General features: G+C 42.4%; 1 protein-coding gene across 4 annotated transcripts in view; it reads right to left on the bottom strand.

The window, feature by feature from the left end:
* Positions 1-18,509, bottom strand: part of NPHP4 (nephrocystin 4) — a 162,430-nt gene that overhangs the window by 104,713 nt on the left and 39,208 nt on the right. For all 4 annotated transcript variants that reach the window (XM_051988713.1, XM_051988711.1, XM_051988710.1 and 1 more), the window contains 4 exons: positions 18,252-18,424; positions 17,590-17,654; positions 15,437-15,592; positions 4,789-4,925 (listed from right to left, as the gene is read on the bottom strand). In XM_051988713.1, coding sequence (XP_051844673.1) covers positions 4,789-4,925; positions 15,437-15,592; positions 17,590-17,654; positions 18,252-18,424 — 531 coding nt within the window. The remainder of the gene's footprint in view (positions 1-4,788; positions 4,926-15,436; positions 15,593-17,589; positions 17,655-18,251; positions 18,425-18,509) is intronic.

Below are 18,509 nucleotides of genomic sequence, written 5' to 3'. Positions count from 1 at the left end.
TCATGATCCCATTTAGAATTTTCTCGGCAGAGAAACTGGAGGGGTCTGCCATTTCCTTCTTTGGCTCATTTTGCAGATGAGGAAACTCAGGCAAACAGGATGAAGTGACTTATCCAAGGTCACACAGCTAGTACTTTGCCATATCGTTCTCCAGCTCATTTTACAGATGAGGAAACTGAGGCAAAGTGGACTACGAGGCTTGCTCAGGGTCACATAGCTAATGAGCATCTCAGGCCAGACTGAACTCAGGAAGAGGAGGCTTCTTGACTCCAGGCCTGATACTCTATCCATTGTGCCACCTAGTTTCCCCAATTATAATATAATATATTACATATACACTATCATTATATTGCATGTAACATATGTAATCTATAAATTAATGATAATATAGACTACATGTATCACTAGAGACAATAATATGTATGGATGTATATATGTATGTCTATATATAATACACATATATCCTCATACATATACATCATATTCACAGTCATGCATATACAGTTTGGGGAAATACAGGGATAAGTAAGACACAGAACTTGTCCTCCAGGAGTTTATAATTTAGCACTACAATAACATAAACTATAAACTACAGGGAACTAGAATGATCTAAGATGGCTTGAGGGTTCAAAGGACAAAGGGATTATTTCTGGACAGGCAACTAAAGAATGGTTCCCAGGAGCAAGTGGCACCTGAGCCAGCCCTTGAAGCAGGTTTGGAAAGCCCAACAGCAGCAGGTACCCAGGATGCCAACAGAAAAAGGGTGGCATTGCAGTGAGCAATGCCCCCCAAGGTACAAAGTGGAGCAGCAGAACCTGCAGAACAGGGAGTATGTTGTGGGCACCATTGGGGAGATCAGACCCCAAAAGCAGATGAGGAGACTGTCCTTCTAAAGTCAGGCTAAAGGGTTTGGACTTCTGACACTGGGGAGCCACTGAAGGTTCCTAAGCATCATCTGAGTGGGGTATTAAGAAAATCAGTCTGACAGGATGGCTGGCAGGGGAGTGAGATGAAAGGTAGGAAGAGAGGCTCTTTCCACCTACAACCTCACAGTGTTCAGTACCTTTTTCTTGCAAAGGTCCTCACATACACCCCACAGCCCAATAAGTCTGAAGTCCTTTGTGGGTAGAGTTTAGACCTTCTACATCTTCTATGTCCACTTTCCCACCATGTGCCAACCAAGCACCACCACAGAATGCGCAAGGTGGCTTAGGTGAAGCAGCAAGATGCTCTAAGGAAAGGAGAGGAGACAAGATGTTCCAACAAGGCGAACCGCTACCATAATGCTGACTACCATCTCGCCTCAGAGCCTGATAAAGAGCATAGACTCAGGTCCCAAAGCCAAGATTTTTGGGAAGAGCGCTGGCCCCCAGACCGCTGGTCTTGCTTCCAGTTTGGGTCCCACAAGCACTGTGGAGAAGGAGCCCACGTTCCCTCACCCCCACTGGACAGGTAAGCCCAAGAGCCCTGCCACTGGCAGTGCCCCCCAACCTACTGTTCCTGCCTCTCGCCCAGCCACCATCCCAGAGAGCCCAAAAGGGAGCTTTCTGCACATGCTGGTGCCCCAGCTTTCTCAGCATCCACATCTACTGAGATCCTAGAAAACAAAAGTCTTACTGCCAGAGTCAAATGGTTCAACATGAAAAATGGATCTGATTAACAACAGAAATATATAAAAGACGATCTATTTTTATCTCCTTTATCCCTACACCTCAAGGACTATAAGAGACTTTTCCATCCATCTGACTTTCAGAAGAAACAACTCTGAATTGTCACTTATACTAAAATGTGAACTCCTGGAGAGCTGGGGCTGTCTGTCTTGCACTTATTTCTCTTTATATCCATACCCTTCCCCATCCCCACCCCCCAAGCTTTTTAGCACACAGCTCTATACATACTAAGCACTTAATTAATGTGACTCCATCCATCCATCCATTCATGCTCCTCACATGATCTAACACATAAAAAGTACTCATTGCTTTGACTGAATTGTTACGATCAGGCAACTATGGTTAGTGACCAGGGACAGCATCAATGAGTCTGACGATGGAGCCATTCCTGGAGTAGTTTTCTACAGCTCGTTCCTGGAACCACACTTCTCCATGGGGATTCACAAGCATTTAACACAAGCCCAGAACAAGGATCTCCTAATCTATATAGCCCATAATGCATTCTCAACATGATGTTTGGAGTTCTGTTTCATAGGAACAATCATCCCCAGATGCTAAGAAAGCATAATGTGCCATCAATGGCCACGGGAGAGAGTGGTCGGAAGGCAATGTGCATTTCTCACATATCATATTCCTAGGGGCTAAGTCTAGGATCATGAAACTTGCTCCTAGTTTGTGAATTCTCTTTGTTCTAATGGCAAGTTATCCCATTAAAAATGCTCTGCTTACTCAGCACAATACTAAGTACCTTATACGTACTCAAGAAATAATCACTGATTGATCTTTTCTTCACAATTAATTAAGATGTGAAATTGTCTAGATGTTTATGCATGACATCGCTAGATTTATTTGCACTCTGGAAAGGGTTTTTTGGTGTGTTTTAAAATATGCTTATTGTAAAAAGATTCTATTTAACAAGGAAGAAAAAAATCCTGCAATGCGCAATTCTTTCTGAAACATTAACAATCATCTGACATTTATCTTAAATCAAAGATTTTTCCAAATACAAAATATTCCCAGCAGTTAAGGCTTTACCATCATTCTGTCAATAAAAAAAAGATATTTAGAGCTCAGTAGTACCACTGTAATAAAATACAACACCTTGAAAGTTCAGATTTGTTTTCTGAAGGGAGATCTTAAGAAATTAGAAAAGATTTACAGAAATTGACCAAATCTGCTCAGAGCCCCAGAAGAGAGCCTCTTCATAAGGGTTCATTTCAGCTCAAACTTTCAAGAGGGCCTCCAAGTCCCAAAAGCCAACATAGTGATCTCGAGGAACAGGTGTACAAAGTTGCCTGGTAAAATGAAAGTTTTCTTCATTCTGACACACCAAGTTCCAGTTTCATGAACTTACAAAATAAATAAATACAATTAACAGCAGAAAAGAGGCCACTTCAGTGAAAGAAAAGTTACAAGGTCTGTTTATACAAACAAATGGTGTCTAAGATGAACTGGCAGGAGTCAGAAATGGTCCAGGGGGCAGAAACCAGCTTTGAATTGAAAATTTCTTGCAAGAAAACAAAGTTCCCTTCTGAGCCAGCAAAGTTGCAGGGTTGCCCTTATCATCAATTTCAGCAGGAACATGGAAGCCAGATTGGCTCTGGTTGCCTTCAATGATACATGTGATGGCCTTGACCGTCCTATGACAGTCTATGACAGATCCACACACATGGTACTCCTCAGCAAGTAGAAGAGGAAGTCTCAAATTCTCCATCTCCTAACAGCGGATGATTTATACCATTAAATGCCAATTCACAAGTCAGTCAAATTGTAGTCAAGTATCCAAATGGCACTGAGCTAGTTTGGGAACCAAGAAATCCATAAGCAAATATTCATTTGCACAACTAATGCTTTGGCCTTGGCTAGTCCCTGCCCAGCCCAGTGCAGAATATGGTAATCAGCGTTTCTTGTGGATAACAAAAGCAATAGCTCCGTTTAAGCTGCAAGGTACTAAGCAAACATAAGAAGGTCTTCCTATTATTTCAAATGGCTTTAGTATATGACTAAGGAGCCCCAAGTGAGATCAAGGAGGTCTCCAATCTATGTCACAAAGGGCCAGCCTCCCTCAAAGCACAAATTACCAGGCCAAAACAGGGTGAGGAACAAATATAATGCAAGACAGGCTTCCTTCTACAGTCTACTATGTATACACATCTGGATGCTCATGCAAAATCCTTTATGCACAAAAGGATCCTACTACTCACAAAGAAAGAAAACTCTCTGTTCTTTGTTTTTTCTCAACATGGCAGGACAAGGCATGCCATAAGCAAATTTTCTATAGGGGAAGATGCAAAGAGAAGTGAACAAGGGCACAGGTAATTCTAAGAAAAATGAGAATCAAAAAACTCCTTTCTAACCCAGCAAGGGCATCGCTAGATTTAAAAAACAATTCCTGAAATGCTATGTGGCAACTGGAAGAAAGAGAAAAACTCTCTCAGCATCTGGTTTTAAATAACATTCTGTCATTTTCTTGAACTTTCTGCCTAAAGAGAAATACTTATACAGGACAGAAAAGGCCTAAGTAGCAATGGGATTTCCTTTAAAAGAATCAGTTGCATAAGGGATAGGAATTAGATTCCTGGTTATTCCCTTGAACTAAGCCAAATAGCCTTAAAATGTCCTTTGCAAATATGGTGCCGCTCCAAGGCTTCCCCTCCATTCATTCAGCAATTTAATTTCCTTTTAAAATGAAAACTGTTCACGACATATCAAAATAACTGTTAAAATTAGGGCCAGTCTGAGCCGAATGAAGGATCTAGTCTTGGGAGAACAGCATCCATCCTACATTCCTGTCATAATGGAGAACCAATGGACCGAAAGCTCTCAGGGGCCTCTGCTTTGAGCTTGAGATGTTGCTATATTTCAAAGCTGTGAGTCCTTTAATAACTACCTCCTTTAAATGCTGAATCAAGGCCTGGAACAAAAGTATTTTACTTCTGCTTCATGAAAGGCCCAAAACACTTCATCAATTGCCTTCTTCCCCATCTTCAGCAATATTAGCCTGAGCCCACTTTTCCCAGCAGGGATCCAAGGCACATTCCCTCTAAGAAGACCGGGAAACTCTTCCAGCCCTCGGGACTCTGTCTTATAAAAGCAGGGGCCCAAGATGACACCATACCTCCCTCAAGCGGTCGTGACTGAGGAGCTCCAGAAGTTCCTCCTCGAACTTCTCAAGAGATGGATACAGGTTGAAGAGCAGATTGTCCAAATACCACGTGGCAGACTTCTGGAGGCGAGGCTTCCGCAGTGCATCATCTGAACAGGGAGAGAGTGTGGTATGTGGATGGATCATCAATCCAAGACTGAAGAAGAGTCAAAAAGCTGCTCTCCTCCCGCAGGCTGGGGACACTCCCAGAAAACTGGGTATATGTTCTGGACACTCAGAGAGAAAGCAACAGACCAAGCACTCACACCAGACCCCAAGTCACGGCTCACCCTCCTTCCAGACTTAAGTCCTAACTGATGAAACAAGCACAGGCTTCAGTCACAATCCGAGTCTCCTCCAGGAACAAAATTTTACAATTCAGTAATTCAAAGAACATGGATCACAAAACCCAAAACAACATCTGTTGTTCAGCTTAATTCTCCTTTATCACTTAAAATCCTCTCCAGCAAGAACAACTGGCCAACAGTACCATCAATCACTTTACTGACTTTACTTTGGACCATTTGGAAATCCACATAGAACCCACTCACTTATTCATGCACACATTAAGCTAACAAACCAGAAACACTGTTACCATGATGAAAATGAAGGAAATCAAGAAAGTCTGGGGTAAAGAACTTGTTACAAAAAAGTAATAAAAACTTGGATAAGTAAGAAGGCAATAAGGCTGATGTGTTTTGGTATACTCATATTAATATAATGTTATTATCATATATCCAATATGAATGATTATAATATAAATTAATTATACTATAAATTAACGTTATAGAATAAATAGCTGTTGTTATTATTTACCAGACCTCAGGGATTTACCAGGGATACACAATCTTTGTAAAATTGGAAAGGGGGAAAGGAGATTTGAACCCCAGATCCTTCTGACTCTCAGCCTGACTTTCTGCTCATTATCCCTGGTCGTTTCCCTAAATAAAACAGCTGACAGCTTAACACTGTACATCTGCTGGTACTTTATAGATATCCTCTCAATGGATAACTGTGAGATAGGTACTACATGTATTATTACTTCTATAGTACAGGTTAAGTATATGTATTGTCCTTTCCATAATACAAATACAGAAATCTGGTGAGGTCAAGTGACCTAAAAATGCATAGCTAATAACTGCTAGGCAGAATTTGAATCCAGGTCATTCTGGCTCATGTCTAGTCTCCTATGCACTGAGCTATTATCCATGCTTCCTCTCCAACTACGTCTCCCAGCAGCTAAACCTTTTACAAGAGATTTGAAAATTGTATAACGGGGTGGAAAAGTTCTGACAATCCTAATCATTCTGGGACTGCTCCCACTTCTCCTCTTACCCAGTGCTCCCTGAGTTGGTTATGACAACTGAAATGTTATGCATTAGGCAGGCCTGTGATAATGTGTTGACAAAAGTCCATTCCAAAGCATAAAGGAGACTGGCTGATTTGTCAGAGCTGAAGAAAATAAAGGAAGAATACGCAAAGCCTTCCCCACATAAAGGCTTAAGCCACGAGATTTGAGGGAGTCACAGCATCATACAAAGAAGTTAGATAACAATTCACAGATGTTCACACCCATCCAAACCTTGGTCCCAGACCACATCCAAGCCACAGCAACTTTGCCGGAGACTACAAAGCTAATAAACATTATACTCCAACAAATTCAGGGCCAATAGACCTGGAGGTAGCAGAGTTTGACAAGATATGTGGGAAAGAACACTGTCTCCTGTGGCAACTCCAACAGGGATCAGTCAGATTTCCTGCAGAAGTTAAACAACAGTGCCACCTAATTGTTCCCAGAGCCTCACACGGTTTGTTAATAAAGGATTTCACAAGGATGAGAATGGGAAAGAAAATTCCAGCTCTTCTGAATGTTCTAAATGGAAAATAGGTAAGGGCATCTACATTCCAAATGCACTAAGCTGACTCCAATGTAGAAAAGATAAAATGGAAGTGAACCGAAAGCAAAGTAGCAAGGAAGGCCTGGGGGACCAAAAACGGATGGACTGCAGTCCACACAAACTTGGTAGCACTCTTCCCATCCTTGCTGTATTCTGACACGACCTTACGGATTCAGTCAGTAAGCCAGGGAGTCACCAAAGAAAAAGAGGCAGTAACTATAGGGGAATATTTCATGAGAAAGTTAATCTTGGATGCAGGCACTAGGGAGGACTTCCATTTTCATTAAGAACTTAAAGATACATTTTAATTTTTTAAATTTAATTTATTTAAATTTAATTTAATTAAGCACTTGCTTAAATTCCATGAAAAAGTCAAATGCTAAGAGAAATCTGCAGAAAGTTCGCCATCTTCTTCTGCTGATACAGAATGTGCTATGGAATAAACTCTCACCCAAACACATCCTGAAAAGATGTTTGTCTCTCTTCATGCTTCTGTAGTATTAGGAAGAGCAAGAAGTGGGCATAAATTGACAAGCAGGGATATGAGACCCATCATTTAAGTGACCCAGAAGCAATGAACAGTGTTTTGAATACAGCTAACAAGACAAAGGACAGTGAGCTCCAGTGAAGAAAAAATATCATTTTCCTGAGGGTGAAGAATTCATCTGGGAGAAGACTACTCTGGTCTTTCATTCAAAAATCAGTTTTGCAGAAAATCAGCTATGACACAGAGCCAGGGAGATCACAAAATTACACATTTTTCTCACCAACTTTATAAAAAAAGATGCAAATTACCAAAAGCAAGCTGACATCAAGGCCTTTTTCAACAAAACAAGTTTCAGGGTCTCTCCCAAGGTCAATACTGAGTTTGCTAGAAGGAAATTTCATGAAAGAATTTAGAACAGCTACAATTGGCTCCAACTTCTGAAAGAGGTCTGATCAACCAAATCATTCTTTCAAACTCCTTCTAAATTCTATGTAGTTTCCTTGTAAAATCTGCAGAAAATACAAAGCTAGCATGCTGGATGCAGTGTCATGACCCTGAAAGATCTCAAAAAGTAGATCACAACACTAAATCTCAGAAGAGGAAAGGATAAACAAAGTCTTACCCTTGGGTTTACAAAACAGGCTTCAAAGGGACAATGTGGGGACAACTAAGGGAGAAAAATGTATCTAAAAGCGATCTGGGGGTTCTAATGGAGTGCATATTCAAAATGAATCAAGACTCAATAAAGGCAACGCAGCATTGGGCTACATTTAGAGGAAGAGCCTTCAGAAACACAGAGGTGACAGTCCTATTTACTCTGCCCCCAAATGGACCACATGCCATGTTCAGTACATTTTAAGAAGGGCATTGATAAGCTGAAAAAGGTCTAGAACAGGACAATCTGATAGTGATGCATCACAAGTTCATGCCACAGGCACATCAGCTGAAGGAGATGGAGATGTTGGGAGAGCCAAAGAGAATCCTCAAAGGATAACATGACCTTTTTTTGAAGGGCTGCCACATCGAAGAGGGATTCCACCTGCTCTGTTTAGAGTCAAAAAGCAGAAACAGGATAATAGGTGGAAAACGAAAAAAGACAAATTTAAGTCTAATAGTGAGAGGGAAAAGAATTCTCCTTTGAGCTCCCCAAGAGAAGGCACTGCTTTGGGAGACAGTGGATTCCAACTCAGGCAAGGTCCTGACAATCATATTACTTATTGAAGTATTCTTTTCTGTTGATGGGCTGACCTCCATGAGGTCTTAGGTCCATTCTAGTTCTGAAATCCCCTGATTCTCAAGACCAGGTCTTTCTGACTTCACACTCAGCACTCTATGTATAGTGCCAGTCCTAGCTGCCAATCCTATTTGCCAGGAAGATATGAATGTGAGGCAAAAGGATCCAGACTTTCTCTTATAGGCCACAGGGAACCACTGGCTGTTGAGCAAACTGCCCAAACTTTCACAGAGCATTCAACTTGAAATTTGTTTTACATACTGTAGGGCTCTCTCTTTAAATTACATGTCAAAAGAAGGAAGCTTTTGACTTTTTAAAATTCATAACATTAATGGACTATGGTGAAAGGTAACACAATGAACTAAGATCTTTCTTTTCTTTCTTTTTTTTAATTTATTTATTTATTTATTTTTGGCTATAAAGCAACTCAAAGAAATAATATTAGAGGGGTAGCTAAGTGCTGCAGTGGATAGAGCACTGGGTCCTGGAATCAGAAGGACCTGAGTTCAAATGTAGCCTCAGGCACTTAATACTGCCTAGCTGTGTGACCTTGGGCAAGTCACATAACCCCAATTGCCTCACAAAACAAAATAAAACAAAAAACAGAAATAGGATCAGAAGGAAACCAAAATTTTACTTTTCCTAAGTCTCTAGATCCAATCTCTGACACACACCACTGATCTTCCTATAAGCAAGTCAGTTAATCTATCAAGAAAACTCTTCAAGGTTATTAATTACAAATTGATGATTTGCATCAAAAAAGGGGGTGGCAAAACCAGAAATTCCCCAACACCAATGACATCACAAGCACTGAAAAACTACAAAAATATTAACTAAATGCTTGATATTTGTTATAATCATCAAATTAGCTTTGGATCTAATTTATAATTATAGTCAAAGAAAGAAGGGAACAAGGGGAAAATTATAATATCGAGTGCCTACTCTATACCGATACTGTGCTAAGTATTTATTTTTATAATTGATCCTCACAACAACCTTGGGAAACAGATGCTATTATATTATCCCTATTTTGTACCTAAGGAAACTGAGACAGGCAGCAGTAAGTATGTAAGGCTGAATTTGAATTCAGTTCTCCCTGATTCTAGACCTCACACTATCTACTGCACCACCAGGTGCCTAAGACAATGATAGTTGGAGGACGAGAAGATCTTGCTTAAGATGGGGAGGTGAACTGTCTCACCTTGTAGGATGGAGAGGACTTTAATAGGTTAAGGGAATTGTGAGAAGTATTCCAGGTGGATGGAAGAACAGGAGCTAAGCAGAAGCAGGATGAATTTGCCAGGAAGGAAAGGGATCTGGCTGCTGTGCAGAGTTTGTGTTGGAGAGCAGAAGAATAAGCTTGAAAAGGCAATGTAATCTTATTTGGTTTTTGTCATTTTTGTTGAATCGCTTCAGTCGTGTCTGTTTCTCAGGAACCCCATGGGTTTTTTCTTGGCAGAGATGCTAGAACGGTTTGCCATTTTGGTCTCCAGCTCATTTGACAGATGAGGAAACTGAGACAGAGTGAAGTGACTTGCCCAGGGTCACACAGCTAGGCCAGATTTAAAACTCAGGTCTTCTTCACTGTGTCCAGCCCTCTATGTACTGTGCCAATCCTAGCTGCCAATCCTACTTGCCATAGAGACATGAATGTCAGGAAGAAGGGTCCAGATTTTCCCTCATAGGCCACAGGGAGCCACTGGCTGATCAGCAAGCTGGCCAAACTGCCACAAAACAGTCAATTTGAAATCTGTTTTACACACTGTAGGCCTCTCTCTCTCTTTGAATTATGCGTCAGGAGAAGGAAACTCTTAACTGTTTAAATTCATAACATTAATGCTCTGTGAGGAAAGGTAACACAATGAACTAAGGGTTTTTTTTTTTTTGTTTGTTTGTTTGTTTGGTGACAAAGCAACCCAAAGAAATAGTATCAGAAAGAAGCCCTAAAGTTTATTTTTCTTAAATCTCTAAACACATGTATATAAAACTGCAACTATTCTAAAAAGACCTTTTTCATTTCCAACCTGAATCATTCTGAGGCATGTATGGCCATTAAATGCATCTTAGTAACTTTACCCCTTTCAGCACCAAGATAAAAGGAAGAATGCGCTCTCCATGGAGTGTGCTGAGAAGTGCCTTCCTCACCTGGCTCTCCCATCATCCCGATAATTGTATCACTCACTCAGTCTTCCAATCTTCCCACCTGCGCAATCTCTCACAGCTTACAAGCACAGTCATGCATCCTGCAATTCAGGGGCTCTGCCAGTCACCCTTTAGTAAGCATTTCTTACATAAGGACTATGAACTCGTGAGTATTCGTGTCCGTGCTGTCTCCTTCAGGGGATCATGGGCTATCAAGGACCATATCTCTCCACTGATTTCATAACTGTACAGTGCCACCAGAAAAAAATGAGAGTTCTGAGGACACAGAAAGTACTAGGTTGCCCAAAGTGTTCCCCATAAAAGACAAGACTATTTCTCCAGTCTCACTTCTTTCCTTGTTTCATTTATCCCAAGATTACCACATAAAATAAAATAACCTGAATGTTATGTGAAGCAGTAACAGAATCCACAAAGGTGTCTGTTGGACAACAATAAATGTTGTCTCATAAAACGTGACCAAAAAGTTCCTGAATCAAGAACTGTAAGGAAGACTATGTTAAATCGGTGGTCTATAAATGGGATCTACTACAGAGTTTAACTGAGCTGTAATCTTTCCAGGCTAGGGTAACTAATACTTCTAGGAATTCCAGTGAAGTTATTTTTGATGCTGTTTTTTAAATGAAAAAGAACTACTTAATATGAGAACTCCAATCTGACACAAACTTCTGGCTACACTAGAAAGAGATGACTAAATGATGTATATTTGCTTATGAAGGGGAAAAGAGTGGCGACTCTAATGAATGGACTGGTTTTTAAGAGTCCATTTGATGGGTCGCTGTCTCGTTTCTGGTACAGAAGGTCAAAGTTACTCAAATGGAGCACTTTGTCAATTTCCTGTCACGGTCAGGCTAGGAGCCGATGAAAAATTCAACATGCTTGTCATCTGGCACCTCATAAAATGAATGACTAGTTAATCCCCAATGTGGCAGCCAGTATAGACAAAGACAACAACTCACCAAATTAAACAAATGAAAAATACTAAGAATGCAAAGTACCAGCTCTCACCCACCTAGGGTTTTTCAGTGCTATAAAATGGGAGACAGCAACAAGGCTCTCTTTCATTTCAGGAAGAATACACAGGAGCCCAAAAGTTCATAGACTAAATTTATAATAGAGATAATAACAATTGTCAGATGCAGACCCAATACCCATAAGCCCGCAAGTCATATTTTATATGTGCCTACCAGTTCCACTCCACATAAGTGAAGGCTGAGCAGAAAGAATTCTTTCCCCAAATGATTATCAGGGGAACTTATGCAAAAATGGGTTTCCATCCTTTATTTCTCAGAGGAGGTTTCATCGCTTTTTCCTTTGTAGAGTCAGCATAGACCTCTAATGGCTAGAAGTCATTCATGTTCATCTGTTGTCTTCCCTGATCATTTGTTTTTAAACAACAACAACAACAACATAAATTGTATTTTCTTTCTTTACATTTTGCAGACTTAAGTGCCTCAGTGACTGATGGGCCACGTCACCAGAGGAGGGCAAATGTACATGGATTGAAGCTTCTGAAAATATTAACTTACAACACAATGAGCTAAGGGAAGAGATCCAAAACATGTGCGTCTTTCTATAATTCAAGCCCCAAATACCCACCCGGTAACATATTAGAAATCTAATATGTCAAAGAAGGAATTGTAGGGATTCATTGTTGTACTTAAGCTTTTTCTTCACCACCAAAGGAATGGCACTGAAGGGCCAAAATTTTAACTATTTGATATCCCTTTTCCCTCCAGCATTAGCGATATCCACTGTCATGTCAGAGGGAAGGACATTAACAAACCCAAAAACCATTCCGCCTGAACAAGTAAGAAATCGAATGCATAAAAGGATTTAAAAGCAACTGTGTTGATAGTTTCTTGGTATTTCTATCCAAAAACGCAATGACTCAGAATTGCATTTCTCAAGCATCTTATGTAATCAAAGTTAACCTTATTTTTCCAATAACAAGCTAAGACAAGAAGAAGGTCATGGCTAAGGTCACAGAGTCATTTAATATTTAGTGCTTGGATTAGAACTCAGGTTCTATTAACTGTCAGGTTAATGACTCAAAGGCATCCTTTTTTTTTATAATGAATTCCTCCTCTACTTTCTGTTAAATTTAGAAAGCAAAGAACTCAGGGAACATACAAGCCAATCACAAATATCTCTAACATGTGAAGTCCCATTATTTATGACAGAAGAACAATCAAAGTCTTGAGCTCCTGTCTGGGTGAGTTAAATGAAAGATAAAATTGGTCTCGTTTACAGAGAATCAGCTGCCATCTGATTCGTCATTTGTCTCTTCAGCAAATTTCACAAGCACCTGGGAGTCATGGGTCCCTAGACAAAGCCCACCATTTCAAACCAAAACCAAACTTAATCCAACCAAAATCTCTCCTCCATTAATGCCTTCAACCACGGACATCTGTAGCCCATCAGCTACAGACAAGAGCCAGCATCTCATCAGCCACAACCTGCCCATCTTTCCAATTGTCTTCAAACTCTTGCTCCCATTCTGAACTGATATGTGCCACACCTGACCATCCTAAGCCGATCACAGACCCAGAATCAACTTTCTCCACCCCTGTGCTCCCTCACTACGCTGACTCCTATGATCTAGCTTCGGCCTACCTTCCCAAATTTACGTCATGGGACTCTCCTTCCCTGGATTAAGCTTCAGCCAGATGAGCTGCTTCCTTGTTCTTCCCCAAACAAGGCAAACTTCTCACCTCACATGCCCTACCTGCTTAGAATGCTCTCTCCACCTCTTGGAAAATCCAGCATCCTTCAAGGGGCGAGCCAAGGGCCACTACTCACAAGAAGTTTATCCTTATGTCCTTAATGGTTAGAGCTTTCTCTCTCCTCAACTGACCAGGATGAGTCTTGTCTTTCCCTATGCTGTAGCCCAAGCTGCTAATATTGTTATTGTTCAATAATTTCAGTCATGCCTGATTCTCCATGCCTCTAATGTTTTTTTTTTTTTTTTAGCAGAGATACTGGTTTACCATTTCCTTCTCCAGCTCATTTTACAGATGGGGAAACTGAGGTAAACAGAGTACAATGATTTGTCCAGGTCAGCTCTGACTGGGATTTGAACTCAACTCTTCTTGATCTTGATCCTTTTATCTATAAGGTATATCTTTTGTATACATGTCCACTTGAGCTCTAGGGTCCTGTGATGCTACTTTGCCTTTTCCTATAGAATGTAAGTTCCTTAAGGGCAGAGTGGAGTGACTCACTCAGGATCACACAGCTAGTAGGTGTCTCTGGCTGGATTTGAACTCAGCTCTTCTTGACTCCAGACCTGGTGCTCTATCCATTGAGCCAACTAGCCAAAACTTACTTTTTTATCTATAAGGTAAACTTTTTGTATACATGTCTACTTCAGTTCTAGACCCAGGATTCTATGACACTACAGTGCCTTCCCATTTGTCTTTATGTCTTCAGTACCAAGAACAGCACCTTGATACAAAGTATATACTTAATAAATGATTGCTAAAGCCATCATCCAGCAAGAGAAACAAAGTTTATAAATTCCCATCACTCCTCACAACAGGGATGCTTCAAAATTTTCCCCTGGATTCTACAAAATAGAGTCAGGTGAGCAGCCCAAGTTGGTGTCAGAAAGCAGAAATCTAGTGGTGGGAAAGACCAACAAAGGAGAAGTCCTTGGAGAGCACCATGCAGCAAAGCCCAATGAATTAATGAGAAAAGGCTGTGGCTGCTCCCCATTAGTGGGAAATCAACCACATACAGCTCTGAATCTCAAAGGGACTACCAAACAAGGGCAGGAAGATCACTCAGAGATGCCCTCCACCACTGGCCAATCAGGACAGATTATATTTGAAATGTCTTAAAACCAGCCAGTGCCCAGACTCACAAGCGTATATCAAGAAGTGAACAGCACCCCATCTGATTCAATCCCCTCATTTTGCTGAGGTGGAAACTGAGACCAAAAGAGGTAAAATGATTTTCCAGTAGTCTCACACACACAAGTAATCAGGGTAGGGTTTGAACTCGAGTCTCACACAGTCTGTTTTCTTTCCATTGCCCACCTTGTGCTCCCTCCCAAGTACACGTACTGGTTCTCTACATCCTATCTTTTTTCAAAGCCCGATTCTTCCTGTCTCACACAGGTTATCAGGACAAGGTCACATCACATGGTCCCACTGGCAAAGGACCTTGGATCCACTCTGCTTCCAACCCGTTTTTGACATCCCAGTATTCCCTACTACCCAGGTTCAAGTTAAACTTAGGTTAGCCCATTACAGCTTAGAACTCCTAAACTCAAGTGACCCCCTCAGCCTCAGCTTCCCTCTATGAGCCTGTCCTGGTACACCCAAAAACCAGCTCTATTCTAAAGGAAGGAAACAAGAATCAGATGTGAAAATATATTTTAATAATAAATATAAGTATCTCTCCAAAAGACCTATTCCAGCTTGTCCTCGAGGTGCTGGAAGGTTATTCCAGGGGAGCATGAGCTACAGCAGGTTCTCCTGAGCCGGGCGGGCTCCACACACAGCCCAGCAAGAGCCCGGGTCTACTGTCCAAGGCCAGACCAGCCCAGTCCCCATTCACTCACCCCCTGGTATATAGCCACTAGGCAGCTGTCCTGGGGGGACACCTTGCTGTTCAGGAAATATACACATTGTGAAAGCCACTGGTTAAACATAACATTCTCCAAGGATGGTGATAAAAGCATTGTGGGGCTTCTGAGCAAAACGAACCGCCCCACAACATGTGGCCTGAGTCTACACCGGACCCTGCTGCTGCCACACTCCCGAGGACTGTCTGGCAGGGGCCTGGCCAGAAAATGTAAGACTCCCCCAAAGTCAAGATAATTCGAGAAGTCCTTACTTGTCTCTCCATGTGCTGGCAGTAAACCGGGGATTTTCTGTGAACCAGACACCAGGAAGTTCTCGGGAAGAAGGTGGAACACGGCATCAAGAAAATGATGGAACTTCAGGGTATAGAGAATGCAGCAGTTCTCGATGAGCGTCATGTATTTGCTTTCTAGAAAAGAGAGAAACAACATTGTCCCAGAAAATCAGCATCGACACAGAACCAGAAGTCACCCACTCCCTCTAAAATACCATGCCCAAAGGAGAGGACTGGCTACCCAGCATCCACTAGGAAATGTCCAAGTGGGGGGGCTCTAGAACCCAGGCTGTCAAGAGCTGGGAGGGCCCTTAGAACCCAGGATGTTAGATCTGGGAGGGCTCTTAGAACCTGGGAGGTCAGAGCTGGGAGAGCCCTTAGAACCCAGGATGTCAGAGCTGGAAGGGCCTTTAGAACCTAGAATGTCAAAACTGGGAGGGCTCTTAGAACCCAGGATGTCAGAGATGGGAGGGCCTTTAGAACCTAGAATGTCAGAACTGGGAGGGCTCTTAGAACCCAGGATGTCAGAGCTGGGAGGGCCTTTAGAACCTAGAATGTCAGAACTGGGAGCTCTTAGAACCCAGGATGTCAGAACTGGGAGGGCCCTTAAAACCTAGGATGTCAGAGCTAATAGGGCCCTTAGAACATGGGATGTCAGAGCTGGGAGGTCCTTAGAACCCAAGATGTAAGAGCTGGGAGGACCCTTGGAACAAAGGATGGCAGAGCTGGGACTGGGAGGGCCCTTAGAATGTGGGATGTCCAAGATAGGAGGGCCCTTAGAACCCAGAATGTTTTTATTCAGGAGGGACCTAAGAAATAATCTAATACAAAACTCCTTTATCTCACATGAGGAAACATTCCTGGTCAAATTGTATGGATCCTTAACAAATGCTCTTAGATCAATTGACTGACTCCAGTGACAAGTATGGATTTGCCCTATTCTTCCTGAACCCTTCATATGGAGGAATGAAGGAATAAGTCAGTTTTTCCAGCATTCATGAAGCCCTTCCTGGGTGGAAAGGTCTCTCAGTGAGCTCACATTCTAATAGGAGTTAGCAAGTATAGGAGGGTCCAGTTATTAAGTTCATTCATACTTCTCAAATTCTAAAGCAAGTTCATTCATACTTCTCCTCAAATTCTAAAGCAAACCAGATGTTTCTCTTGTCCCTTGGCCCTTCTTTGGACTATCCCCCAATCACCCACATCTCTGACATTTCTTTAGGATGAATTAATTAATAGGATTGTTTTTTCCTTTCTATTTTACATATTTGTTTCCTGACATGCATCTGAATAATGCCTGAGGATCCTGAATGCTGAATAAATGCACCACCAGAAGGAATGAGCTGTCAAAATGCCTGATTTTAAGGGGCTTTCAGGAGAAAAGTTGGCAATTTGCTAATTTAATTCAACGTGGAAATCATCTAAAAGCTGATATTTAGTCCAAGTAAATCTCTCCCTCACTTTACCTGACTGTTGGGCCGTATTTAATGGATGCAGACTAGCCTCTAGCTCTCCAACTTTCTCTCATCACCACATCCCTGCCAAAGTTACCGGCTGAGTTCCCACAGATGGGTCTCACAAACAAAACAGAGTCTGTGCTGAGAAATACAGTTTGGGTGTGAAGGCGCCGGAGGCTGCTGCTCTGAGCCTGCTCCAAACTTCCCTGCCTGCTTGGCGTCTCCCAGGCTGACCCCAAACCCCTCGCTCTCCTGCTAAGTTCTGTCCTGCTAGCAGCAGGTGCAGGGAGGGGGCTTGCTGTCCCAGCAACAAGCTCTCCCTGTTCCTGCCAGAGACCTACCTCAGATGCTCTAAAGACAGATGCTAAGGGACCCAGAGGGAGAGCCTGAGGCACGTCCCTCAGCTTTCAGGCTCTGAGGAACCCAAGCCTTCATTTCCAGGGGGGGAGGGGGGGAGAGAGGGGGGGAAGGGAGGAGCAGAGGGCTGAAGAGGCTCCAACATCCAACCCCCAAATTCTTGGAGCTTGGGCTCAAGACCTGACAGCTCATGTTGAGACCGATTCCAAGAAGGCCTAAGCAGGGACAGTGCTCTAGGGAAGCTCTGTGGGAATCCCTGAGGCCGAGGGAAGACCCACCAAAAATCTTGGAAAATCATTCTGGCATTTTGGTCCTTACGTTCAACGGGGTCCTCAAGAAGCGGATGCAGGAGGGCTCTGGGAGTGCCATGATAGAGTTTCAGCCTAGAAAAGAGAACCAAGACAACAACCATTGTATTCCTCTAGCAGTCAACATAAATCAAGCCTATTTCTTCTCTTTAAAGACTTTTCTTTATTTAACATTTTTCCCTACTTACATTCAAAACAATTTTTTTTATATTTGTTTTTAAGATTTTTGAGTTTTAGGGTCTTTCCCTTATCCCCACCCAAGCCTATTTCTTCTCAAAGAAGCAGAGGGCACATAGTATCTCTTTTCCATTTACAATGCTTTCTTAAGGGGTGCTAGACAGCGGGCTGAACTTGGGGGCACAGGAAAATCTGGGTCCAAATCCTCCTTGTGTCTATATGGGGTGAGGCTTGTCAGACCTGCACAGGTCTGCCTAGGACAGTGAGCCAGTGTCACCACACCACCCAGCCCCCCGTCCATCAGTGCTCATGGACTCAGAAGCCTCTGGTCACGCCTGCCATGCTCAGACCCTAGTGGGCTACATGAAGAGCTAGAACAGCTACCATCTGTCCTGGGCTGGGAAATGAGGGGCCTCTGGTCTCCCCAGAAGCAGCCCTGGTCACGCCTGCCATGCTCAGGTTCTAGCGGGCTGTATACAGAGTTAGAACAGCTACCGTCTGTCCTGGGCAGGAGAATCCGTAGCTTCTGGCTTGGTGCTGAAGAGGCGCAGAATCCCAAAGCCACAGGCTATCGTCTGCAGGCTCCCATCCTGTTTCTTGCCTTCAGCAACAACTTCCACTACCGCAATGATACTTGGGTGACTTAGAGACGTGTGGAAATACACTGGCTGAAACATAGGAATGAAATGTCAATGTCTGGATCATCCAGCTACGGCTCACAAAGCACACAAAAGCCAGTATTTAGATTGTACT

The sequence above is a fragment of the Antechinus flavipes genome, chromosome 3 (assembly GCF_016432865.1).
Source record: "Antechinus flavipes isolate AdamAnt ecotype Samford, QLD, Australia chromosome 3, AdamAnt_v2, whole genome shotgun sequence".
Taxonomy (NCBI): domain Eukaryota; kingdom Metazoa; phylum Chordata; class Mammalia; order Dasyuromorphia; family Dasyuridae; genus Antechinus; species Antechinus flavipes.
This window is presented reverse-complemented; position numbering and strand designations above follow the sequence as displayed.